This window comes from Dioscorea cayenensis, chromosome 1, assembly GCF_009730915.1.
Source record: "Dioscorea cayenensis subsp. rotundata cultivar TDr96_F1 chromosome 1, TDr96_F1_v2_PseudoChromosome.rev07_lg8_w22 25.fasta, whole genome shotgun sequence".
Taxonomy (NCBI): domain Eukaryota; kingdom Viridiplantae; phylum Streptophyta; class Magnoliopsida; order Dioscoreales; family Dioscoreaceae; genus Dioscorea; species Dioscorea cayenensis.
In genome coordinates this window covers 1,982,900-2,010,341 of record NC_052471.1, presented here as the reverse complement: position 1 = coordinate 2,010,341, position 27,442 = coordinate 1,982,900, and the positions used below count along the sequence as shown (strand labels likewise).

At 33.5% G+C, this 27,442-nt stretch overlaps 3 protein-coding genes across 9 annotated transcripts; all 3 read right to left on the bottom strand.

The window, feature by feature from the left end:
* Positions 1 to 1,851: 1,851 nt before the first annotated feature.
* LOC120259528 (cytochrome P450 704C1-like) lies at positions 1,852 to 27,327 on the bottom strand. The gene is made up of 6 exons (XM_039267149.1): positions 26,972 to 27,327; positions 26,840 to 26,896; positions 3,528 to 3,752; positions 2,837 to 3,172; positions 2,247 to 2,447; positions 1,852 to 2,136 (listed from the first exon to the last, which is right to left on the bottom strand). Exons 1-6 carry the CDS (start codon positions 26,984 to 26,986, stop codon positions 1,948 to 1,950), a joined length of 1,023 nt encoding a protein of 340 aa, XP_039123083.1. The 5' UTR covers positions 26,987 to 27,327; the 3' UTR covers positions 1,852 to 1,947.
* On the bottom strand, positions 6,445 to 10,182 carry LOC120259536 (VAMP-like protein YKT61). Of its 5 annotated transcripts, none has more exons than XM_039267184.1 (6): positions 9,705 to 10,182; positions 9,553 to 9,583; positions 8,155 to 8,204; positions 7,089 to 7,154; positions 6,761 to 6,883; positions 6,445 to 6,678 (listed from the first exon to the last, which is right to left on the bottom strand). In XM_039267184.1, exons 1-6 carry the CDS (start codon positions 9,720 to 9,722, stop codon positions 6,667 to 6,669), a joined length of 300 nt encoding a protein of 99 aa, XP_039123118.1. In that variant the 5' UTR covers positions 9,723 to 10,182; the 3' UTR covers positions 6,445 to 6,666. The 5 variants fall into 5 exon arrangements, with proteins under 5 accessions (XP_039123118.1, XP_039123125.1, XP_039123095.1 ...); XM_039267191.1 differs by having other exon boundaries at positions 6,761 to 6,847; XM_039267161.1 differs by having other exon boundaries at positions 6,445 to 6,883.
* On the bottom strand, positions 18,777 to 21,081 carry LOC120259507 (cytochrome P450 704C1-like). 3 transcript variants are annotated; one of them, XM_039267136.1, is made up of 6 exons: positions 20,738 to 21,081; positions 20,425 to 20,640; positions 20,005 to 20,295; positions 19,572 to 19,907; positions 19,258 to 19,474; positions 18,777 to 19,175 (listed from the first exon to the last, which is right to left on the bottom strand). In XM_039267136.1, the coding sequence occupies exons 1-6, from the start codon at positions 21,053 to 21,055 to the stop codon at positions 19,093 to 19,095; spliced, it is 1,461 nt and encodes a 486-aa protein (XP_039123070.1). In that variant the 5' UTR covers positions 21,056 to 21,081; the 3' UTR covers positions 18,777 to 19,092. The 3 variants fall into 3 exon arrangements, with proteins under 3 accessions (XP_039123070.1, XP_039123056.1, XP_039123062.1); XM_039267122.1 differs by having other exon boundaries at positions 18,929 to 19,175; positions 19,271 to 19,474; XM_039267128.1 differs by having other exon boundaries at positions 18,929 to 19,175; positions 19,271 to 19,396.
* Positions 27,328 to 27,442: the final 115 nt, after the last annotated feature.

Below are 27,442 nucleotides of genomic sequence, written 5' to 3'. Positions count from 1 at the left end.
ATGTTTATGTATAAACAATATAAATACTAAAGACCCCTTGCCAATGGGCATTTTAGTCAGCTTAACTCGGGTGAGAATCAAGTTCGAATCTCCACTTTTCGGGAAGGTGAGAGCACATGATAGTTGGGTGTGCTCTTTGTGATAGAAATAGGTTCTTTAGGAGAACTTTTTTGCGGCGCACACACGTTAGTGACTACAGGCCTAATCAAATACAGTGTTATTTATAAAAAAAATCATCAAAATTAATGGATCGTATGAATTATTTTTTGAGATTATTGTGCTTATTAAAGATTAAAAGACAATGAGTTCATAATTGTTGTCCCCCCGTTTTATTTTATGTTTACTTTGTAATTCCGTCTTTTTAATTTCTTTGTTCCCTCTTAGTTCTGAAGTACTTCATTGTTATTGATAAACTCCGCGGGTTTTTTGTTTGCTTGTTCTTGTTGCTTTTCTTCTTTTCTTGTCTTTTTTGGTTTAGGTTTTAATTAGGCCTAGTGTATCCATCTATTTTGTACTTTCTAATTTTAATAAATTCAGTAATTTATTTTTTTAAATAAAATAATATAAAATAATACAAACTGTTGTCCTTACTTTAACATTGGTTGTTAAGTTTCTTTGTCTCAACTTTGGTTGTTAAATTTCTTTGTCACAACTTGAAAGGTTGTTAAATTTCTTTGTCACAACTTGAAAGTTAATGCTATAAATGATATAACAACCAATGTTAAGTTTTATACCCAAGGAAAGTAATTGGGAAAGATCAACACAACCACAAAAATGATGGATGGAAACATGTCGTAAATAACTCTGCTGGTACTTGTGGGGACTAGGCTAATAATAAATGTAACAGTAAAAGATCAACACAACCGCAAAGATGATGGAAGGAAACATGTGGTAGATAGCCCTGCTGGTATTGGTTAAAACTAGGCTAAAAAAAAAGTAACCGTGATAGTTCAACACAACTGCAAAAATAGTGAAAGAAAATATGTCGTAGATAACCTTGCTGTTATTGGTGGGGACTAGGCTAAAAAATAAAGCTTAGGAGTAAGAGGGCAAGGAAAAAAAATCACTATAAGAATTTGTTATGACATGTTGATAAAATATACCAACGGAAAAGGGGACCTCCATTATTGAGTTTTGTTGTTGGCTTGAAATCTTGATGACTACCTGAAAGTGAGATTTTATAATTTATCTTATATATACACACACACAATATAGAGAAATAACTGATAATTCAGTAGTAACTCATTACAAAGTACTGAAGAGGGTGAGAGTTCGAAACCTTGCTCATGCAGTACTATTCACACAGTGCACACCAAAACTCAGTATTATTCAATAGTACAAAGTCACCGTAATTAGTACATTTCGGTACCTGTTTGTTCCTCAACTTTCCCACATTATTCAACATGAGAGTTAGCGTTATTGATACGCTTTTGTTAAACCACATCTTTATTGCAAGAAGGATCATCGTAACACTAAGAATACTTTTTACTACCATTTCAATAACTTCTGTTAATAGTATGTTTTATTCCATCTTAACCTACATTCTCTTACATGTTACATGGCGCATTCATGTCTTGAAAATACATACATACATATATATATATATATATATATATATATATATAACATTAGACAATTACTTAGTATGATATTTTGATTTAAAAAATACCTTAATGGTAGTTTAGTTCCATAAACTATTCTTCATATTCATTTTGATTATTAAAAATAAAAATTAAGAAGAAAAATCTAAAGTAGTTAATTATTTTCCCGAATTTATTATTATTTTTTTACTCCTTAGCTTAGTTTAAAGATATACAAAGCTTAAGATGCACAATTTCAAGAAAACAATCATAATTAATATAACAATGCACACTTCTTTTATTTATCTTTTCCATTAATATTGTTGAAATATATTTAATATTTTAAGATTATTACATGCTAATAATTTTAAGGGCATGATCTGTGAAATGCCAAGAGATGGAGGCCTTTGTCCATATGAAGAGTAAACATTGTCCTATATCTTGCAATGTAGGACTCATCTCCAAGTTTGAACTTAAAGAAAAAGATAAGAACAGCAGCCAAAATCTTCATCTGCCTATATGCAAATTCTTTGCCCAAACATATTCTTGGACCAGCCTAATCAAAATCAAAGATTAAACGTGTCAAGAATTAGAAATGATCCCCTTTGAAAAATCAAACAATATATATATATTTCAAATGAAAATTTGATAATTGTTGATGCTTACATGAAAGGCGACAAATTTGAATGAACTTTGTGGCAAAAACTTGCCATTATCCAACCATCTTTCAGGTATAAATTCCTCCGCATTTTCTCCCCAAATTTCAGTTAGCCTTCCCATTGCGTAAGCCATGTAACTTATTCCATCTCCCTTCTTCACTTTCATCCCATTCGGTAGAACATCGTCCTCTTCGGCACTCTTTCCATCCTGTTATGTGTAATAAAAATAGATAAATCACAATTTAATTAAATATAAAATAAAACCACCGAGATAAAAAGTACAAGATATATAACTAACTGGAACAAGATAAACCGATGCAGAATAGGATATTAAGGCAGCATTGTGTCATACATACATATATATATAAGCTTTTGTATTTTTTCCCCAAGATGTATAATTTATAAAATAGGCCATTTTTATATTTTTTTTTCATAACCTTAGAATTTGGTATTTCTTGTAAGCAAACAATTACTCAGCAGAAATATTTCCACACCATTGAGCAACAAGAGCAATGAAATATCAACTATTTTATTGTAAGAATATTCTCAAGAAAATCTAAATGGGTTAAATTAATAGAAAAAAAATAAACACATTACCAATGGCACTGCTGGATATAACCGGAGAGTCTCGGTGAGCGCTGCATGAAGATAATGCATTTTGTCAAGAACTTCATCGGTCAGGCATTCTGCGAATCCTTCAATGTTTTGATTCTCCGGCATTGCAGTCACTTCTTTGATCTCCATTGCTATTTTCTCTTGCACAAAAGGATGTTTGCATAGCATGTAGAAGAACCAAGTCAGTGTGTTTGCAGATGTATCTTTTCCGGCAATCAAGAAGTTCAGTATTATGTCTCTTAGATATTTATCAGTCATGTTCTCTGGGTCCTCAATACTTGCCATTAGAAACCTTGATAGCATGTCTTCCTTGCTTCTCTGCAACATTTGTTTAATTAATCGATGTGTTAATATTCATACATTTAAGCTATTACTGTATTTCAATATCCGCAAATAGAATAACTTGATAGATTTATTCTTTTTGGGCACAATAGGCATCATATGTTAGAGCCTTATTGATATCACAGAATATCTTTAAATGATTATTTACATATTTTTTAAGAGATTTAATTTTATATGCCTAGAACATAATTTTCTATTATTAATAATTTACAAATATTCTGTTTTTTTCTAATATAATTAAAAATACTTGTGCATAAAGAAATCTATATATTAATACTACATGTATAATAATCACTAAAATACTTTTAGATTACTATTCTCTTTCACTTACTTCAAATCCAGTATTCATGAGCTCTCGCTTACTGTGAATCAATTGAAAAACAAAGTCATCAATGACTTTGAGGTTCCTCTTAAGTTGCGCTTCAAGGCCGATGTTTAGGTACCTCTTTACCTCCCAAAAAAGATCGACAAAGCGATGGAAGATGATGAAGTTAGAGTCATCAAATGCTTTACTAAACCGAGTCCCTTGCTCTTTGGATCCTGATAGTGTATCAAGATCTACTCCAAAACCAACTTTGAAAATCGAATCTAAAGTTGATTTCATCAGCCAATCCTGCATAAGATCTTTCATCTTATTAGCTTAAGTTTTTATGTTAAATTTAACGAGCTCTAAAACATAAGCAAAAACCTGTATATCAATCATAGTTCCATCTCTCGCGACATCAGAGATCTTCTTGGAGAATTTAGCAGCGTTAGATCGGAAAACAACACTGCTAAAGTCTCTAAGAACTCTAGTGGAGAATTCATAGCTTGCAAGTTTCCTTTGGTGACGCCATTTCTCGCCGTCCACCGCAAAGATTCCATCGCCAAAAAGATCATACATGATTTCATGATTATATTTACCCTGGGAAAAGTCAAAAGGAAAAAAATCTCAAGTTATTTTCAAGTATGTGAATATAAATCACCATTGCTTCACCAAAAGATTTGGTAAAATATCATAAGAACAAATTTATGAACATTAGGGAGAACAAGAAAAATCACAAACTATTTATCAAGTTTGGATAAACCATCATTCGTTAAAACAAACTTCATGAAAATAATTTTATTATTTTGTTGATAAAAATGAACTATTCTCATAACAGGAGAGTTGGTATCTCATTTCCTACCTAAATCATTTCCTACCTAAATCGAAAGTTGAAAATTTAAACAAATGAAACTCACCTTGTTATATTTTGTGAAGCTTCCTTTGAGTATATATTCAACGATAACCGGGTCAGCAGTGAAGATCTCACTATGGGATGATCGGAGAAACCGGAAAGTTGAGTTTTTGCGAGCGTTATTCAAATGATAATCTAGGAGAGAGTTGAAGTTGATGAGAAGGTCAAAGATGGTGCCGAAGATTGGCGCTTTGGCCGGAGTTTCGGAGGGACTCCTTGATGAAGACGATGAATATGGAGGCAATGGATGAAGTGATAAAGAGAAATATGAGTGCAAAGAGGAAGAACAGTGAGTAGAGTGTGTAGGGAATTAGAGTTCTTGTGACTAGTTCCATGGCCATGGTTGTTGTCTATGATGTGGCTGAAAGAAGTCAAGGTTAGATAAGGCTTTAAGAAAATTAAAAGGTAGTTGTTACCATAAATAAATGCAGCCAAGTAGAATATTCTAATCATATTAAGAATTGTGATTGCTTGTTAGGAGGTGCATTGTAATCAAGTTTGCTTTTCTTTTTTATTTTTATTTTTAGTTTTTTATTCATAATATGAATGTTTGGCTTCTAATATATAGTTTTTTCTCAAGGTTGCTTTCGGTTGTTTTCAGCTCTGCTTTATTTCTCAACTTGGAGTGGACAATGATTTAATTATTGGTGCTTATCCTTTGGAAGGGAGCTCATCCATCTTCATGTTGCACATGCCTTTCCATTTCCATAAACCACCATTCACATCTCCCCAATTAAAAATTATTATTGATTTATTATCGCTTAAACGAAGGCCTTCATCATGTTGGGTATGTTGAGCCTTGATTGTGTGACACCCTGAGGCGTGGATCCAACTCAGTGCTGAGTTGGCAGGGGTTGCAGGAGAGCATCGGTTTAGGCTGGAGGTGCAGGGACAATGTCCCCGTAGTAGGATACAAGAGTAATTTGTATCTGGTTAGGATTATAGTTTGGTAATCTTATAAATTGTATCCACATAGGATTTATATCCAGATAGGTTTATTATCTGGATAGGTTTAGAATCCAGATAGGTTTAGGATCCATATATGATTTATTCTCTTCCAAATATGCCTTAGAGTTCTAATCCAGATATACCTAAGAGTACTAATGAAGATATGCCTCAGTTTTTTTTCTATATATAAACAATCCCTTGTAAGATGTAAGGAGCTTTTGATATTGAAATAAAACCCTAGTGTGGCCGTGGACGTAGGCAATCTTGTCGAACCACGTAAATCTTGTCTTGTTTTACTTGTGATTGTTTTCTACTCTGTTTTCTCTAGCTACAAGAAAAACTACTTTTTGCTATGACCAGTTACCGTCGCAAAAACTTAAATGTCGTCGCAAAAGATTTTTTGCGACGGCATATGACCGTCGCATGTCGTTGTATCTGCTTCCATCGCAAAAGATAATTTTTGCAACCAACTGTCGCAAAAACTAGTTATTGCGACAACAAAAAGCCGTCGCAAAAAATATTAAAATCTTGTCACAAAAACATTAATAATGCGACGAATTAAGTCGACGAATTGTTTTTGCAACGACAACTAGTTGTCGCAAAAGGTATTATTTGCAATGAAATATTGTTCATCGCAAAAGATATTATTTGCAACAAAGAGTAAGCCGTCGCAACGGATTATTATTTGCGACTAACTACTATCCGTCGGGAATTAATATTTTTTACGACTAGCTTTGTATCATCACAAATAAGTGTTATTTGCGACCAATATCAATTGGTCGCAAAGAATATTTTTACTATGATTTGGTGCCCTATTGTGACCAAGTCATCGCAAATGTTATATGGAAAAATGGGTAGCATACACCTAATTAATTAGAATCATATATTACAATATAATTTAAATTATATAATAACAAGCTCACACACAATAAACTCATTCACCACAACATTGACTCAATTTAACATATGAACCTAATAGTAGGTTAACATTGACTTATGTCTAACATAATTAAATATTATAAACTTCTACAAAACAACGACACAATAAAAGTTCAAAACATGAAACTAAATAAGTGTACAAAATTAAGTGTTATAGATTTTTACAAAACATTATCTCGATAAAAGTTTTAAAAATGAAATTCAATAAGAATTGAAAACAATCAAAACATTTAAATCTTCAATCATTGTCATCATCGTCATCTTCACCACTATCTTCATTTTCATTGTCATCATCATTTTTTTCGGAATCTTCCTCCAAGCTGTTCTCATTGTCATCTTTTTCATCAGCATTGCCATATGCATAGTTCAATGTCGGACCTGGACTCATGAAATTCTGTTTGCTAGGCCAGAAAACACATTTTGCATGTAGTTTCCGACCAATTAACATGTATGGGCTTACCTGGGATGCAACACTTAAGTCTGAGTTCTTCTCGACTAAACTATCTAGCTTTTCCCCTTGTGCCAGCACACCATCGATAGTCTTATGCTGCATTATGTTTGAGGTAAAAGAAACATGCACGACCTAGTATAAAATCATAATGTCATAAGCATACCTACTTCACAATCAAAATCAAAACAAAAACTCACCATTCTTGATACAATTACCATGATAGCATAGTCTTTAGTTTGTGGTTACCAGAAAAACGAGTGTTGCAGAATGATGAAAGACATCAAACATCAAACAAGATAAAATGATAAAATGAATGATCATAGAGATGAATCCTTACAAGAATAATTTTGGTCTCATCCAAGTCCCTCTGGATTCTCAACAACTTGTCAGCCTCGGCCGGATCCTTGAAATATAAAGGATAGGGTGAGTTTAGGTCTTTCAAATAAAAACTTTTCAGCATATTTCATAGTTAATTTAAACTAAATAAAAAGTCTGTCATGATAACACAATGGAACATAATACCAAACTTCGGTTGACATATTATTTAGCCTTTTGTCTAAAGCCTCAAGAGAGTGGTGAGAAAAATTGCCACAAGCATTATTGTTAAAGAGTTTTGTCAACTCAAAGTCACCAAGAACAATTGATGATCAGAACAGTTGTCACAAGCATGACGACAAGTCAATGTATTGATAACAAGTTAATGTTGCCAATTTTTGCAGAATCTATTTGCAATAAATTATGTTGCCAACTTTTGCATGATGGCAAGTCTATGCATTGATAACAAGTCAATATTGTTAAGAATTTATTGATAACAATAAATTCTGGTTTTCATAGTAGAATCTGTTTGGTTGTTGTGTTCACGAGCTTGTTAAATGTATATATTCAGTTAATCAAATGATGTGCATGTAATTAATCATGTAAGCTATTTGTTCTGGTGTTATTTTCATTTTTATTGCTACCATGCTGCGAAATAGATGGTCTTTATTGATATATAAAACATGGCACGAAAACAAGGTTGGTTTAGGTTTTCAATTATGGGGCTTGTTATCATCCATGCGTCTAAGTTTTACAATGCCCTGTTTATAAACAAAAAAAAAAGGAAAAAATAAAGAAGAAGAAGAGTTTTACAATGCCATAGCTTGACTGAAATTGAGATGGAAAGGTATATATCTGAGCTTCATTTAAGTTTTGTATTTTAAATTGAATAAAAGAAAGCACCATGTCAATTATGACTTCTTTACTTCCTAATTAATAGAGGTCAATATCAAAACTAGTCACAGATCATAGTGTAATAGTTCTTTATTTACTCTTCTTATTCTAAATAAGTAATTGAGAGCTCTATTGATTGCATGACCTGAGTGAAATAAAGTTTAATTTAAGGAACTTGTTGCAATTGTTCATACATGTTCCATGTGGCAGCATGGAATTTTGAAATCCAAAAAATTGAGAACATCTAGTAAACAAGGAGACCATAGAAAAGAATTAAAAAAAGGAATTTCGAAATATCATTATCATAGCCCTATAAAGCTAATTTGTAATTTTTTTTGCATGTAAATTAAATTGATTATTCATTATTCAAGAACATCTAGTAGATTGATATTCATTCCTTACTAAGTGTCACAAACATTGGCTTCTCCTAAAACTCTTTCTAACTTTAATCCCAAAGTAATTGTTGTTGAAATACTCTGCAACAACTAACCAATCTTCTATTTTGTATGTGCCAAATGCACAGAAATTATCAAATAATCGAAGTGTTAAAAACATCATATTTTTCTGTTTGGTTTAATCATGATTGCTGAAAATGTCTTAGTAGGAGGCTCATATGCAACTGTTATTGAAGATTATACTTACAAAATTCAAGAAAATATATGCAAATTTTCGTATTGATCAAAGGATATACAGGAATTTTTATCTTAATATAAACCTTGACTGAACAAGCCTTCTCCTGACTTAATAAGAATTTGAGAATCAATCAAAATTCTACTAATCCAATAGCATTAAAATCTTAGCCACTGGGTTTTGAACTTTATTGAATCTTGCAGTTATGTTCAGAATGAGGAGATCGAAAACCTACACAACAACCTGCGATACACAGTTAAAATACCCACAAACTTGGGCTACACCAAAATAAATGTTCCTATGGTTTAACATGCTACAACAATTCCTACTTCCAAAACATTCTGCATGTTAAATTAAGTAAAACCTGAAGAATTTTAATCTATTTTGCGCTCTCAATATCAACTTCAACAACTTCAGCATGATCATATCAAAGGACTCCTCTCAAGTAAAACCAATACTGCCAGCTTGTCATCATTCCTGACTCCAGACTAAAGCAAACATTAAACATAAACACCACAACTAATCGGGCACAAAAGATAATGTTCCATCTTTAGGGTTTATCAAACAAGACACAAGATATGAGAAAAGGCCATCAGCACAAACTCACAGCAGTGTATAACCCATGATGTCAAACTATTATTCATTGAAGTAAATTACTGAAGTTTCTTGGCCTAGATGTAAAAAAAACAACAAAATTTAAAGATGACTTTCAAGTAAACTTCAACACATATATTTATTGTTCTAATCTTTATACATACATATATATATACTCTTTTTATTCAAAATGTTACCCAGGTGATTAGCTACTCTTTATTCCACAATTGCAAGCATAACAATGAGAACTAGATGTTCAGAATGGTAAACATCAGCAAAGAATCCATCATTTATAAGAAGCCAAGAACAACAACAACAACAACAACAATAGATCCAATAAAAATAGCAATAATTAGAAAAGAACATACCTTTATTTCTCTTATCATCGCTAGAATGATCCTGAAAATCAAAAACAAAAATTTTGATATTACTTTAAAAACAGAAAAATTCCCAAATTTCAAAGAGTAAATTCAACCAACAACAACAACAACAACATAGCAATAATTAGAAAAGAACATACCTTTATTTCTCTAATCATCACCAGAATGATCCTGAAAATCAAGAACAAAAATTTTGATATTACTTTAAAAACAGAAAAATTCCCAAATTTCAAAGAGTAGATTCAACCATATAAGAGAAAATACGGCCAAATATCACAATCCATAGGTTTAGAATTTCAACTTTTTAACATCATCTCTCTCTCTTAATGCCACTAATTTTGGTTCATGGCTGCACAATTAGAGGCCGGCGCCGAACCAGATCGCCCAGCGCCGGAATTCGTCGAGGCCTTCCCTTAGGACATAGCGGAAATCTCCGTCGATGTTCATGACCTTGTGGTCATGACCGAGAACGGAGTGAATGGCACCGCCAGAGCGAGAGGCTTCGATGGAGAGACAATGGAGGAGGTGTATGAGACAGAGCTCATCGCCACCACGGTCAAGCAAGTCACTAAGGAGTACGGCGACAATGTGGCCACTAGTCTAGCGGCAGGTGGAGTCAATGAGGCTGCTGACACGTCCGAATATGCGTGTGTGTACCGCAAGTGCACGGGTGTCGAAGTAATAAATACCCGGTGAGTCGGGTAGTCGAATCCACAGGGAACAGGACTACTAGTACTAACTTCTTCTCTGCTATCTAGCCTAATGATAATGGGATAGTGTGGTGATCTAATGTGCGAAGAGATGAACACCGGAGACGAATATGCAAGGGTAAAATGGAAGAAGAATCTCAATCAGTAAAAATGGGGTATTCGGGCATTGCTCCTCCTAGGATTCAGGTATTAGGTACCGGATAAGCAAAATGTTTCTATGATGAGTAAGTTAAGTCGTGGAAATCCAAACATAATCGGGTCTATCTCTAGATTACTGATACTAGTCCCCCTACGAGGTCCCGTGGAGAAATCACTCAATCTCAACACCTCACACCACATATGACCGCAAAGCACTCTAGGGATTCCAAATTGTGTATCCAATTCCTAAAGATTGATCCGACCCTAATTCCCGCTGAAGGATCCTAACCCCCTACAAGGTCCCAGGCGGAGAAATCGAGCAATCTCACGCCTCCCACCAAATATGGTTGCATAGAGCTTAGGGAATGGAGATAAAATACACCAATCGGAGGGGAAAGGAGATACTTCACTATCTCATGATTTACCCTCTCAACCCTCTTCAATCTTGAGGTTCTAACCCTAATGGAGATCTCTCTCCCACCAAGGCAACAAATCATGCAAATCCAATCAACCACAAGGATTAATTAAACAAGCAAGCAAGGAGAATACAAGATTAAAAACTTAATCAAACTCGGATTAAATAGAAACACTAAGCAAATCCACAAAAGATGAGAATCCTAGGGTTCACAAGCCCAAATACCCTCTAGGGTTTTAGCCCTCCATGGAGCAACATACAAAAACACACCATCAATGAATGAAAGTACATTAAAAACCATAGAAATAAACCCCTTATATATGAACCGATGGCCTTGACGGAGAGCTTCGACGTCTTGAAATGACCCACTCCGAGCTAGGTTCACCGGTGGCTTCCTTGATGCTATGACGGAGGAGGAATCGATCAAAGTTGGTGACGAAGCACCTCAAAGCCGCAAAGACCTCCTCTCCAAACCCCTAGCCGCCTCACCCTCAAGAGCCGCACAAAAGATGAGAAAGAATAGGGCAAAACGGCTATTTATAGGCCTTAGATCGCGTCCGTCACGTGCCCTCACGCGCCCTGTGGATTTTTCCACGCAGCGCTGCGGTCGCAAGAATTTCACGCTGGGCGCTGCGGAATTTCACGCAGCGGCGTGAACAGCAATTTTGCTACAGTAATGTTACAGTGAAATTGACTTGAAGATGTGGCTGCCTTTATGCCCTTCCAAATAGTGAATTGACTTGAATCTTCTTAGAAGTTGGCACACATCTCCACGTTTATGAACTGCTCTCGTGTCTTGATCCTTGAATTGAACAAGAACTCCCAACATTGTGTCTTTATAGCCTATCTTTGCTTCCTTTTTACTCTTTAAAGCATTCACAACCTATATGCATAAAAGAACACCAAATACACAATATGAGACATAAACCACAGTAAAAATGATGCTCAATGCATGTAAAACATATATAAAAATATGTCTACTCAAGCACTCATCAGCTGCCAAGAGAGAGAGCGGCGAGGGATTTGGGAAGGTCGCCATGGAGGCCTCCAATGGCGACGAGGCAGGGATGTGGGTTGGAAGAGGAGATGGATTAGGGGTTAGGGTTAGGGTTTGGAGAGAAGGGGAAGAAGAGACTGATGACAGAGAAGTCGACAAAGATGGAGAGGATGAAGAGCTCTCTATCTAATCTATCATTATAGAAAACTTAGAAAGCCTTGTGACGAGGAAATTAAAAATAATGTTTACTAATTAGATATCTAATTAGAGATTTTATCTTTAAAGCAACAGTTTTTAAATTATAATGTTTATTAACATATTCAAATTATGAAAAAAAAATCAATACTAAATATTTATTAATTAATATTATTTTTATATTGTTATAGTATTTATTAATCAAAATCAAATCATTTTTCACTAATATATATTGGGGCAAAAAAAAATTTCCCAAAAACTAATTAATTTCTATTTTTACAAAATTTGAGAGAGTATTTGCAACAAAATGCAATTTGGTTATAAAAGCCCACAATTTTTCACACAAACCTCATATTTTTTGCGACAACATTTGTTTTGGTAGCAAAAACCCCAAAACTTGTTTTTGCGACGTTATTTGTGTTGGTAGCAAAAGCTAATAGTGTTTGTGACGGCTATATTTGGTTGTCGCAAAAGGCCATAGTTTTAGCAACGGATGTATGAATTGGTCACAAAAGCTTATAGTTTTTGCGACAAATATTTTTCTTGGTCCCAAATAGTGATGGTTTTTGCAATGAGTGCATGTGTTGGTCGCAAAAACTTATAGTTTTTGTGACGGATGTTTGTGTTGGTTGCAAAAAATTATTCTTTTGCGACAAGGATTTTAAATGGTCGCAAAAACTTATTTTGTGATGACATTTTAAGCCATCGCAAAAACATTCGTCGCAAAAATATGTTTTTCTTGTAGTGCGATCTCTCGATCACCATTGAAAATTTGATTTCCCAACAATTGGTATTAGAGTAAGATTTAAGAAGAAGAGTGGGAGCAATGGCGGAAGAAGGCAAGGTTCGAATTGAGAAATTAGATGGCAATGACTTCAGATTCTGGAAGAAGCAGATAGAGGACTATCTCGACCTAAAGAAACTGCATGAACCACTATCAAGGAATAAGCCAGAGAAGATGGATGATATCTGAGATTTGATTCTAAGCTAGAATATTTGCAGGAAAGAATCAGGAAAATCGTCGGGATCAGCTTTAAGCACACAAAGCAGAGGAAAAAGGCAATAGAAGTGTCAGAAAAAGGATTGCAAAGATATTGTCTGCTGGAATTGCGATAAGAAGGATCATTTCAACAGTCAGTGCAAGGTACCAAAGAAGAATAAGAAGAATCAATCAAAAAATGATGATTCTACAAATTTAACCAGCGAAGATGTTGAGGATGCTTTTGTTTGTTGTGTTGACAATCCTATTGAGTCATGGATTCTAGACTCAGGGAAGGGTGAAGTTCATATAAGGACTGCCAATGGAATACAGTGGAAGTTGCAAGAAGTCAGGCATGTCCTAGGCCTGACAAAGAACTTGATTTCCATGAGTCAGATTGACAGTGCCGGGTATACTACTGTGTTTGGAGGAGGATCATAGAAAATAACCAAGGGTGTAAGGATTGTGGCACGAGACATAAAGGTGGGGAAAATTAAATATGACTTTAGAAAGCAGATATACAATATCAGTTGCAGATTCTTCAGTTGATTCAAAGTTATGGCATAGAAGACTTGGGGACATGAGCAAAAAAGGCATGAAACTGTTAGCATTAAGAGGAAAGTTGCCAGGTTTGAAGATAGTTGATGTAGGTCTTTGTGAAGACTGTATTTATGGGAAATATAAAAGAGTCAGTTTCTCAAAGTCTGTAAGAGTATCAAAGGCAGAAAAGCTACAGTTGGTGCACAATGATGTATGGGGGCCAGTTCCAGTAAGATCTTTTGGAGGCTCACGCTACTATATCAGCTTCATTGATGATTCCACTAGAAAGAGTTTGAGAATAGACAATGGTGGTGAGCCAGAGTACTATGCAGAAGCTATGTAAGTGGAAAGATTCTATCAAGTGGGAGTTAGTCATGAAAAGAGGAGATGAACTCCCTAAAGAAGAATCAGACTTGGGTGCTGACTAAGTTGCCAAAAAGAAAGAAAGCCTCACAGAACAAATGGGTGTACCATGTCAAGGAAGAGCATGATAACAAGAAAAGGTACAAGGCCAGACTAGTGGTGAAGAGCTTTTAGTGGTTGATTAAGGATGATAGACTAGCATCGAAGAAGATACTTGGTGTAGAGAATCCAACAGATATGTTGACAAAGAGTGTAACCATCAATTGGCCTCCAAGTTACTTGATGAAGAGGAGGCGCTGCACTAGGAGCATCATCTAAACTACAAAGATGAGAGTTATAAGACAGCTGCTTATATTAGAAAATTAGTCTCCAAGTAGGAGATTATTGGGTATGTAGAACCCTGATTGTGTGGCACCCCTAAGGCGCAGATCCAACTCAGCACTGAGTTGACAGGGGATGAGGGAGAGCATCGGTTTAGGTTGAAGGTGTGGGGACAATGCTCCCCAATAGGATACAAGGGTAATTTGTATTTGGCTAGGATTATAGTTTGATCATCTTGTAAATTGTACCCAAATAAGATTTGTATCCAAACATGTTTAGGATCTAGATAAGTTTAGAATCCAGATAGGGTTAGGATCCAGATATGATTTACCATCTTCCAGATATGCCTCAGAGTACTAATCTAGATATGCCTCAGATTTTTCTATATATAGACAATCCCTTGTTAGATGTAAGGTGCTTCTGATATTGAAATAAAACCCTAGTGCGGCCGTGGACGTAGGCAATCTTGCCGAACCACGTAAATCTTGCCTTCCTTTTTTTTTCTCTTTCGATCACCATTGGGAATACGATTTCCCAACACATCATGTACAACTTTTTTTTGTTTTTGGAAAAGTGGATAAACCACAATTTAATTAAACAACATATCATGTACAACCTCTATCCATGTATTTTCATCAAAAAACATCTAAATATGGATCATAGATTCAGAATGGATCATACAACCAAGTTATAGTATAAGACTTGGTGATTAAGGGGGAAAAAAAGGAAGACACTTACTAGTTCAATCATCATCTATGAAAGGCCAAAAGATGAAGACCTTTATCCATGTGAAGGGTGAACATGGTTCTATATCTAGCAACATAAGACTCATCACCAAGCTTAAATTTGAAGAAATTGAGAACAACTGCAGCCAAGATCTTCATCTGCCTATATGCAAACTCCTTTCCTAGGCATATTCTTGGACCAGCCTAATCATCAAAATAAAACAAAACATTGGTAATAACTTAAATCTGTTTTTCGTATTTTACAGAGAGATGGGTGCAACACGAGCACTTACATTGAACGTCACAGATTTGAATGGACTTTCTGGTTGAAATTTTCCATTCTTTAGCCACCTTTCCTGTCGAAACTCCCCTGCATCATCACCCCAAAGATCAACCATCCTTGCCATGGCATAAATCAAGTAAGGCACACTTCGCATCCTATTAATAAACTCAAATCAAGTAAAATCAGATCAAATCAAATAGTGATAGTTTTTCTTGTAATACTTTTCAATATACCACAAGGATAGCCGGGTAAAGCCAAAGAGTCTCAGTTAGAGCTGCATGTAAATATTGCACTTGTCAAGCACTTGATCAGTGAGGCTACTTGTGAAACTCTTTATGTCTCCATTCAAACCTTCCTCCCCCATTGCTTCTTTGATCTCCACCACAATCTTCTCTCCGCAATCTTCTCTTGAACCAAAGTGATGCTTACAGAGCATGTAGAAGAACCAAGTCAGTGTATTCGCCGATGTATCCTTTCCGGCTATCAAGAAATTCAATATTATGTCTCTCAAGTATTTATCGGTCATCGTCTCAGGATCCCTTTCGCTCTCCAATATAAATCTTGACAATATATCCTCTTTGTCTCTCTACATAAATGATTGAACTTCCATGACAATGCTCTCGATTTCAACCCAAAAGTTTAAGTTAATAATTAAAATTAAAAGAAAAAAAGCAAATACTCTACTTTACCTCTAATCCACTTTTCATGAGCTCTCTCTTCTCATGAATCAACTGAAACACAAAGTCATCAATCACTTTAAGGTTCTTCTTTAGTCTGGCCTTCATCCCAATGTTCAAATACCTCTTAGCCTTCCAAATCAGAATATTTATGAAAAACTATGAGATTTGAATCATCAAAGGCTCTGCTAAACAGATTCCCCTATTCATTGCATCCTGAGAGAGTGTCAAGCTCAACACCAAACCCGACTTTGAACATCTTGCATATCTATTAGTTTTCCAACACTCGCTGCATCGGAGATTGTCTTGCAAAATTTTGCGGCATTAGAGAAACATGACACTGTTGAATCCCGTGAGAACTTTTGTTGAAAACTCAAAGTTAGCAAGTTTTCTTTGATGCCGCCATTTTTCACCGTCCACAGCAAAAATTCCATCCCCAAATAAATCACTAACTATTTCATAAATATATTAGCCCTAAGCAGAAAATAAGATAATCAAATTCCTGTTTCGGTAGGTAAAAAGTGGATAAATCACATATATATATATATATATATATATATTAAAAAAAATAACAAAGATACAAATGGGAAGTGATCGGCAATACCTTACTGTAAATGAAAACCGGGTTTGAGTACATGCTTAAAGTTTTCTAAGAAAATAAATTGTTATATGACAAAATGACATTATTATACCAACACGCATAGATCTCATGCGGAGATCTTGGATGATGCTTGCTCTACTATTCGGCGTAGTTTGGAGTTCATTAGATCTCGTGCAGAGACGGCTAGTGTCGTTCTCACGACTGAGGAGGCTCATGATGGGTGCTTAGACTAGATCTTTTGTCTTTTTTTGGTTTGTGAGGAGGCCCTTTGTTCCTCAGTGTGTGTGGTGTTGTTGTTTTGTTGTTTCGTTGGGTTTATTTGTTTGTCCACAGATAGTAGATGTTTTGTTGACTATTAATATATGTGGTTTATCCATTTTTTCAAAAAACAAAAGAAAAACAAAATAACATTATTATACCAACACGCCATCAAGTTCTAGTGTACATTTACTACTAATGTAGACAAAGTCTTCTTAAACAGCAAATTATGAAAAGAGTTTCTAGATTGGTTGAACTTAGCAGATATTGATACTTGTTCAAATTATTTCTTTTATTAAATTACCTGTTGAATGGTAAATGAGATATTCACTAAATATTAAAACTATATAAATAAATAAATATACATATATATATATATATATACAGTTTTGAGTCTTTTGACCCACGCCTTATAAAATAGACCTTTTCTAAATGGGTGCTTTTTGCAAATGTAAAACTTCAAATTTAAAATCACACTTCATATAAAATAGATCAGTCTATTTGGACCGTTATTTTTTATGTATACAAAAATTTAGATCCAAAAATATTTAATTTAGTGACCCAAACTTTTATTACTTGACCAAAATCTAGTTTGGTAATAATAGTAATAATAATAATAACAATATTATTATTATTATTATTATTATTATTATTATTATTATTATTAGGAGACAAGCACTCTTTATTTAAGAGATTGTCAAAGGAATAGATAGGTATGGAGATATACCAGTTATAATAGTTTATAGACCTTCTTAAAAAATCCCTATGCCCTACAATCTTAGAAGGGTGAAACTACTGTTTCTCCCACCAGGCCCAATATAATGTTAATGTCTTAATTATAAGATAAGGGAGATGTTATTTTCAACAAGGATTCTAACAAGTCATGAAATACTCAAAGAAAAAAGCTCACTTAAAATACTGGGAAATATAAAGAGTCTTCTTACTTCACCAACTGTTCACCAACTGCAGGAGTGTGTGTATCACCGAAAAATTAATTGTTCGGTTATACACAATCACTTGGTATAGAATTAGTATAACTAAATCAAAAATTCTTGAATAGAGGATTGCTATTTTTTTTTTCTTTTTGTCAAGATGAGTGGCTAGGCCGTCAAGAAAAATAAGGGCACGCACAAGTCTCAGCAGAGTAAATGGGGGCAGGACCTATGCACATTTGGGTGCTGGGATCACTCATATATAACCACTACTCACATTTCTAGAAATGTACCCTCACCTACGATTCTAACTCTCACCATTTATGAAGGGATCTAATAGGAATCCGGCTACCAATAGATCACTTGGTCATTAATGAAAGAGGATCATTGTTTAGAAGCCTTGGATTTGTCATTGTTGTTGGCTTTAAAACTATTATATTCGCAGACTTTATGGCCAACACGGCGGAATTTTACTTACAAACTGAGACTCGCTATGGGGGTTGCATTGGAATATTATTGTTGATGGTTCACTTGTTGATTGTTTGGCTTCCTTCCAAGTTCCATTAATAGAACCCACACTTGGAAGTCTATTTATAAATATCAACGGAACTCACGCTTGATATGCAAAATGGGAATGAGAACAAAAACAAAGTGTTCAATGGGATCAGGAAGAAGTTTGGAGGAAGTGTTGTAAAATTATTTTTGTTATTTTCTGTTCTTTTTCTTGTTGTTGTTCCTCTAAGTAATGATATTCGTAATTTATTTATTTTTAAAAAATATTATTTTGTACTTTTAATGTAAAAAATTAGCATTAATGTATAAATAGTGAGATATTAAACAATAAATAAAATATTTCATTTATAAAATATTTTAAATAGTATTATTCACTTTTAATTATTATGACTAAATATTTAAATTATATAATTAATATAAGTTATTATTTATTTAAATTAATATTTTTATTTAATTAAATAATATTTTTTTATTAAGATGGAAGCTGTAAAATAATACTTTCATAGGTATTCCCCATTATATCCTTTTTTTTTTTTAATCCATGTGGTGTATTATTTTTCTTATTTTTTTTTTAATAAATAAGTCATCTTTTTAATGATTTCTTTTTTTCCCACTTTGCTTTTATCATCACTACACTTGCAATTCTTTGCATCTCTCTTTTTTAATAAATTAGTGGTTTATCCACCTTATTTAAAAAAAAAAAAAAAATTCTTTGCATCTCCAAATCCATCAATTAATAATTGAATGAGTACATATACTTTGTTGTTCACCTTAGTTTTCATCTTCATCTGTGAAATATATGAACATGAAGGCCATGATCAATGTGAAGAGTGATCGTCACTCTATAATTGACAACCTTATTCTTTTCACTGAGCTTGAATCTAAAGAAGTTGAGAAGAACAGCAGCAAAGATCTTCATTTGCCTGTAAGCAAAGTCTTTTCCCAAGCAAATCCTTGGTCCACCCTACATAACAAAGACACAAAGTAAGAAAAAAAAAAAATTAATAACTCCAATTTACATATAGAATTTTTAACTTGATTTTTACATATTCTTCTTACTTGAAATGCAGTAAATTTGAATGGACTTTCATGCTGGAAAACGCCATGACAATCCAACCATCTTTCTGGTCTAAAAACCTCTGCATCATCCCCCCATAAATACTTCATTCTTCCCATTGCATAAGGCTGGTAAAAAACAATGTCACCCTTGTTTACACTAAACCCATCAGGCAGAATATCATCAGAAAAACATACTTTGGAGTCCTGAAACACAATAGTTTCCATAGGTATTCGAAATCGATCATTGTTATATATATATATATATATTATTATTATTATTATTATTATTATTATTACTAACCAAAGGAACAGCAGGGTAAAGTCTCAAAGTCTCTGATAAGGCTGCATGAAGGTAGTGCATCTTGTTAAGAACTTCATCAGTTATGCTCTGTGAAAATTCAGTAAAGTTCGCCTTTTCCCCTGCTTCAGTTGCATCTATAATATCTTGATAGACTCTCTCTTGTACTAATGGATGTTTGCAGAGCATGTAGATGAACCAAGATAGTGTTCCTGCTGTTGTATCCTTGCCAGCAATGAGAAAATTCAGTATGATGTCTCTTAGGTATTTGTCTGTCATGTTTTCAGGATCCTTGTTTCTTTCCTCTAAAAATCTTGACAATATGTCTTCTTTTTTCATCTGCATCAGTAAATAATTAAAACCGATAATACTTGTTTCACAACATATTCGAGTATAGTTCAGAGACCAAATTAAAGTGACCGGATTTTAAACTGACCAGAAAATCTTTTTGTTGGTAATCTGACATTTGCCTCATCTTGGTGTGAATCAAGTGGTACACAAAATCATCGACAACTTTGATGTTTTCCTTGAGTTTTGCCTCAGATCCAATGTTGAGAAACCTCTTGATCTTCCAAAAAGGATTGAAGTACCGAAGCATGATGAATTCGCTTGAATTATCGAATGCTTTCGTGAACTGACTCCCTTCGCTTTGCCCTTCAAGACTGTTTAACTCTAATCCAAACCCGATTTCAAAAATCGAGTCCATTGTTGCTCTCATGAACAATTCCTGTAAATGCATAAATACATATATTATTTTGTTGATCTGAAGAAATGTAATCTTTCAAAACAATAATATATTGAAACAGTTTTCACTTTGATATCTCAATGAAATGTTAAGTACTATCAAATAATTCACCTGAATGTCCATTGACTCAATGGAATTAGCTCCTTGACAAACAATAGCAACAAGTTTTGATGCATTTTTTTGAAAAATTATGTTACTACATTCCCGCAAATTCTTCTTCGTAAACTCATAGCTAGCAAGCTTTCTCTGATGCCGCCATTTTTCGCCATCAACAGCAAAAATTCCATCTCCAAACAATTCTTTTAAATTCTCATAATTGTAATCCCCCTACAAACACAAGTTTTAATCTCTTATATATATATATATATATATATATGAATGAATGTATATATGTATATATGATTTGGATTTTAACATATGATACCTTGCCGTAATTCTTGAAATTGTTATGGAGAATATACTCGATATTAGTTGCATCGGTTGTGTAGATCTGATTGCGGATGGGATCAAGAATCCGAAAAGTTTTGTAGATGAGAGAGAGCTTGGTTTGGTAATGGTGAAGCCTCCTTATGTAGAAGAGCTGATGGAGAAGAGTGGCAGCAATGGGTGGGTACTTCTTCTTGACACTTCCCCATTGTTTCTTCTCCCTTGAGATAATTCTAATAAAATAGAGAGCTAAGAACACAAGTAAAGAGATTATTATGCTAACAAGAGAGGCCATGAGATTGGAGGACAACTCCATCAGTGCTTGTGAGATTGGAATGGAGGGAAGGTATGCATATTTATATCAGCAAAAATTACTTTTTTACCTTTGTGAGAAAAATATATTTAATTTTATTTTATTGAGGTAGGTTGATAAGCACCTGGCACTGACCCGAAGAGGTGTACGCAAACATGGGGAAACTATCATCCTTCCTCACCCTCAAATTATTGGGGCTATGACTTGAAAAAATTGATAAATTAGTGCTATATATGTAATGATATTTTGTTTTATTTTGAGAATAATAAAAAAATTGTAATATAAGACTCATGTAGAATTGGTATTTTATTTGTGTATGAAATCAAAAGATGAGAGTCTACTCCCTTGGCTTTTTTATATTATTTTGATAATAATTATAATAATAGTAATAACAACAATAATAATTACACGAAAAACTAAGGGTATATATAAGTAAAAAACCAAGGTTGGCATATTTTTGTGCCAAGATATGCCATTAAGCCGAAAGAAAGAGACGTGCATGAGTTTTAACGGAGTAATTGCGAGTAGACCCATACACATGTGGATGTTGGTACTAAAATTGACAACTTAATAAGTGGAGTATCTCAATTAATATTAATTTATTTACAATTAAATCACAACATGAAGAAGGACACGTAAAGAAAAGTGGCATTGGTAAGTTTTATTTTGTGGTCCTCACTAAATGCGATTGTAACTTACAGAAGTATGAGAACGACGGTTTTAAAATTTTCAAAAAAATTCATTTATGGAGGTCGTTTCGATATGTTTTTTAATACATAATTTATTTTTATATAAAAATAGAAAATAAAATAAAATACTTATTATAAAGTAAAAATATATGTAAACAAAATTATGATTTATTCACTTATAAAAAAAGTGTCAAAATGTTTGATTTCTCGTATTGTTTTTGAATAAAGTGGATAAACCATGAATTTATTGAAATAAAAGTATGAAAACAACAAACTAACAGACGAGTGAATAACAAAGGAACAAACCAACCAGGTTTAGGGATCACTCACCAGAAGTGAAGCACCACCTAAACCTAACAACATGACGAAAAAGAAACAAAGCAAGCAACTAATTTTGTTGGAACATCTAGCTTGAGAATAAGTTAATAATTGTTGTCCCGTTTTATGTTTACTTTGTAATTCCCCATCTTTTTTAATTTTTTTATTCCCTCTTAGTTCTGGAATATTTTAAACTTTGCGGATTTTTTGTTTGCTCGTTCTTGTTGCTTTTCTTCTTTTCTTGTCTTGTGTTGGTTTCGTTTTTCATTAGGCCTATTGTATCCATCTATTTTGTACTTTCTGATTGTTGGTTGTGATTTATATAACGCAAGTATACACTATCGCAAACAAGTAATATAATGATAAGAGAGAATCGTTCCCATGAGGATTGAGCTTATTAATTACCAAAATTACTAACCCTAATTCTACTTGATTAATGAGATTGAAGAGGTTTAATTTGGAAAATCTAGTTCAAGGACTATAGAGAGAGAGAGAGAGAGAGAGAGAGAGATAAGGAGAAATCAATGTCAAGAGATTCTAGGGTTTTCGAGTTCACCTAGACTAATTCCACCTAGATCATCTAATTCAATCAATCAATGTTTGTTTCTTATATTGTCATCAAATTTCCCTAAATTACATATTGATCTTTCTCAAGCATCAATAGCATATTCCATTAGATAAGTTAACATCATCTCTGAGATAACTGTGAACCTATGGAACTCATTAAGCTCTAGAAAATTTATAATGATGCATACAACCTCATAAATATCTCTATCTTATGATGATTGTATGATATTTCAACCAAGACCTAATTCAATTATCACCTCTGTCTCAAATCAAATTAATAATCATGCAATTGGTGATCAAGCAATCACAAGCATTAAGCATAGATTAAAATATCCAACATAGTCTTGAAACAAGCATCAATTAAATTAAACAAAGATGAATCTAGGGTTTCATATTCTGGCTACATCGTAGCCCTAGAAAAAGCATTTAGAACATAATAATTGCAAAGTTTGACATATGAATAAGGTTCATAATAAAATAAACAAAGAAAAACTAAAAACTAAAGCCTGGCAATGAATCCGCGCCGAATCTTCGCTCCCGGTCTCTTGATCTCTGAAATTCTCCTCCTTTTACGTCTCAACCCTAGCCCTTTTTATAACATAAAAATCGGGGTAGCGCCTAGGCGCTATAGTTTCTGTTTTGCACCTCTTAATGTTGTAGCGCCTAAGCACTGCATGATAGCGCCTAGGCGCTAGATTTTCTGTTTTGCTTGTTCCCTCTTTATTGAAACTTTGCTCTTCTTCCTCCAATTTTGTGCCTTTTATATGTTCTTCCTTCAAATCATTTTCTTTCTTTCCTACAATGCAATAACAATAAGATTAGGAGTAAAATTGGTTCAAAATAATTCAAATTTAATTCATTATGAGTTAAAGAAGGTCGTATATATTAAATGTAAATTGTACTCATCACTGATTTTAATAAATTCACTAATTAATTTTTTTAAATAAAAATAATATAAAATAATACAAAATAATTGATGTCCTTACTTTATTGGTTGTTAAATTTCGTTGTCTCAACTTGAAAATTAATGCTATAAATGATATAACACCGTGAAAGATCAACACAACCCCCACTAGTATGGGTGGGGAGTAGGCTTAAAAAAGAATTAAAAAAAAAGAACATTAAGAAAATGAAGCTTAGGAGTAAGAGGGTAAGAAAAGAAAATATCCCTACAAGAATATGTTATGACAGGTTAATAAAATATATAGACAGAAAATGAAATCATCATTATTGAATTTTGTTGTTGGCTTGGATTCTTCATGACTACCAGAAAAGTGGGAATTTTATAATTTATCTTATATATACACACACAATATAGAGAAATAATTGATAATACAGTGGTAACTGATCACAAATTGCATGAGAGTTTGAAACTTTGCTCCTGTAGTACTATTCATACATTGTAGACTAAAGCTTAATATTGTTCATCAGTACAGTTTGTTGTTCATTACAAAGGCATTGTAACTAGTATATCTAGGTACCTTTTTGTCCTTTCAACAACTCTTGTTTCTTTAGTTAAAAAAAAAAAAAACTCTCACACACACTAATTCCTCAAACATGTTTTTAAAGGGAGTCGAACTCTCGATTTTCCGCATGGAACACAAGAGTTAGTGTTACAAATTCGCTTTTGTTAAACCACTTGTTTATTGCAGCAATGATGCATTGCCATTTATTTTTTATTTTTTATTTTTGCTAAGATAAGCAGTTAGGCCACTAAAAAAGACAGAGACATGCACGAGCCTCAGGGGAGCAACCATTACTCACAACCCGCACACAACCATTACTCACACTCTCAGAAATGTGCTCTCACTCATTATTCGAACTCTCACCACTTATAAAGAGTTCTAATGAGAACCCGACTATCAATAAACCACTTGATAATTGATGCATTTACTATTTTCAAAAAATGATCCTCGTAGCACTAAGGACACTTTTCCTACTATTTCAATAACTTTCTGTCTAATAGTATTTTTTTTATTCCATGTTAAGTTACATTCTCTTACATGTTAAATGGCGAATTCATGTCTTGAAAATACGTACATACATACATATATATATATATATATATAACATTAGCTAATTAGTTAGTATCATATTTTGATTTTAAAAAAAAAATACCTTAATGGTTGTTTAGCTTCATAAACTATTAGCTATAATATCCGTTTTGAAGATTAAAAATAAAAATTAAAAAAAAAATCTAAAGGAGTTAATTATTTTTCCCAATTTAATTTTTTTTTACTCCATATCTTAGTTTAAAGATATACACGCTTAAAATGCACAATTTCAAGAAAACAATCATAATTAATACAACAATGCACACTTCTTTTATTTTATCTTTTTCATTAATATTGTCGAAATATATTTAATATTTTAAGTTTATTACAAGCTAATAATTTTAAGGGCATGATCTGTGAAATGCCAAGAGATGGAGGCCTTTGTCCATATGAAGAGTAAACATTGGTCCTATATCTTGCAATGTAGGACTCATCTCCAAGTTTGAACCTAAAGAAAAAGATAAGAACAGCAGCCAAAATCTTCATCTGCCTGTATGCAAATTCTTTGCCCAAACATATTCTGGGGCCAGCCTAATCAAAATCAAAGATTAAACAAATCAAAAATCAGAAAATTTTCCACTTTGAAAAATTAAAGAATGTATTTCAGATAAAAAAATTCGATAATTAATTGTCGATGCTTACATGAAAGGCGACAAATTTGAATGAACTTTGTGGCAAAAACTTGCCATTATCCAACCATCTTTCAGGCATGAATTCCTCTGCATTTTCTCCCCAAATTTCAGTTAACCTTCCCATTGCATAAGCCACGTAACTTATTCCATCTCCCTTCCTCACTTTCATCCCATTCGGTAGAACATCGTCTTCTTCGGCACTCTTTCCATCCTATCGCATGTGTAATAAAAGTAGATAAATCATAATTTCGTTAAATATAAAATAAAATACACTGAGATAGAAAGTACAAGATATATAACTAACTGGAACAAGATAAACCGACGCAGAATCGGATATTAAGGCAGCATTGTGTCATACATCATATAAGCTTTTGTATTTTTTTTTAACCCAAGATGTATAATTTATAAAATAGGTCGTTCTTATGTTTTTGTCATAACCTTAGAATTTGGTATTTCTTGTAAGAAAACAATTGCTCAGCAGAAAGATTTCCACACCATTGAGCAGGAAAAGCAATGAAATATCAACTATCTTTTTGTAAGAATAATCTAAAGAAAATCTAAATGGGTTAAATTAATAGAAAAAAAAAATAAACACATTACCAATGGCACTGCTGGATATAATCGGAGAGTCTCGGTGAGCGATGATGCATGGTGATAATGCATTTTGTCAAGAACTTCATTGGTCAGGCATTCTGCGAATCCTTCGATGTTTTGATTCTCCAGCATTGCAGTCACTTCTTTGATCTCCATTGCTATTTTCTCCTGCACAAAAGGATGTTTGCATAGCATGTAGAAGAACCAAGTCAGTGTGTTTGCAGATGTATCTTTTCCGGCAATCAAGAAGTTCAGTATTATGTCTCTTAGATATTTATCAATCATGTTCTCTGGGTCCTCAATACTTGCCATTAGAAACCTTGATATATAGTATATCTTCCTTGCTTCTCTGCAACATAAATTTAATTAATCGATGTGTTATTATTCATACATTTAACCTATAATTACTGTATTTCAATATCCGCACATAGAATAACTTGATATATAGATTCATTCTTTTTGGGCACCTTTTCAAAAATAAAAATAAAAATAAAAAATTCTTTTTGGGCACAATAGGCATCATATGTTAGAGCTTTATTGATATGATCACATAATATTTTTTTAGATATTTAATTGTATATGCCTAGAACATAATTTTCTATTATTAATAATTTATAAATATTCTGTTTAATTGTAGTTTTCTAATATAATTAAAATACTTGTGCTATATGTATAACAATCACTAAAATACTTTTTGATTACTATTCTCTTCACTTACTTCGAATCCACTATTCATGAGCTCTCGCTTATGGTGAATCATTTGAAAAACAAAGTCATCAATGACTTTGAGGTTCCTTTGAAGTTGTGCTTCAAGGCCGATGTTTAGGTACCTCTTCGCCTCCCAAAAAAGATCGACAAAGCGACGGAAGATGATGAAGTTAGAATCATCAAATGCCCTACTAAAACCGAGTCCCTACAACTCTGAAAATCAAGATCTACTCCAAAACCAACTTTGAAAATCGAATCTAAAGTTGACTTCATCAGCCAATCCTACATGAGATCTTTCATCTTATTAGCTTAAGTTTTTATGTTAAATTTAAAGTGCTCCACGACATGAGCAAAAACCTGTATATCAATCATAGTTTCATCTCTCGCAACATCAGAGATCTTCTTAGAGATTTTAGTAGCATTGGATTGAAAAACAACACTACTAAAGTCTCTAAGAACTCTAGTGGAGAATGTTGAAGATATTGATCAGAACCTGTCAAGAGATGCTGCAGCTCCAGGAACTCTCCAGAAATTCAGCAATGTTGCTCTACAACTGGGGACTCAAATCAAGATAGGATAGAAAGTTGTTTATCAGGTTGCAGTTGTTTGTGCTGCGCCTGGGGATGCTTTAATTTATTTTTCACTGTGTTTGGTTGTAATGTTTGCTTAATTCGAATGTTCTCTATGTATGTACTGTACAACCATATATAATGGTTGGTCTGCTAAGTGTTTGTTTAAATGCCTGGTAACTGAATGAATGAAACAAGGCAATTATTTTGAGTGTGAAAACCAGTGTTCTCTTGCTTTTTCATTTCTACTTCTTGTTAT

What these genes read in the sequence shown, in the direction of transcription:
- LOC120259536 (XM_039267161.1), bottom strand. An exon ending in CGATGATAAGAGAAATAAAG is followed by an intron (nt 8,205 to 9,552) that starts GTATGTTCTTTT and finishes CTTGTTTACTAG; the next exon opens with ATGTTCTCAATTTTTTGGAT. An exon ending in ATGAGACCAAAATTATTCTT is followed by an intron (nt 6,884 to 7,088) that starts GTAAGGATTCAT and finishes ATTTTATACTAG; the next exon opens with GTCGTGCATGTTTCTTTTAC.
- LOC120259507 (XM_039267122.1), bottom strand. Translation starts at nt 21,055, where the DNA reads ATGGAGTTGTCCTCCAATCTCATGGCCTCTCTTGTTAGCATAATAATC. An exon ending in ATTTCAAGAATTACGGCAAG is followed by an intron (nt 20,641 to 20,737) that starts GTATCATATGTT and finishes TTGTGTTTGTAG; the next exon opens with GGGGATTACAATTATGAGAA. An exon ending in ACCAACAAAAAGATTTTCTG is followed by an intron (nt 19,908 to 20,004) that starts GTCAGTTTAAAA and finishes TTACTGATGCAG; the next exon opens with ATGAAAAAAGAAGACATATT.
- LOC120259528 (XM_039267149.1), bottom strand. An exon ending in AAGTTGGTTTTGGAGTAGAT is followed by an intron (nt 3,753 to 26,839) that starts CTTGATTTTCAG and finishes TTTGGAGTAGAT; the next exon opens with CTTGATACACTATCAGGATC. An exon ending in TCAAATTTGTCGCCTTTCAT is followed by an intron (nt 2,137 to 2,246) that starts GTAAGCATCAAC and finishes GATTTTGATTAG; the next exon opens with GCTGGTCCAAGAATATGTTT.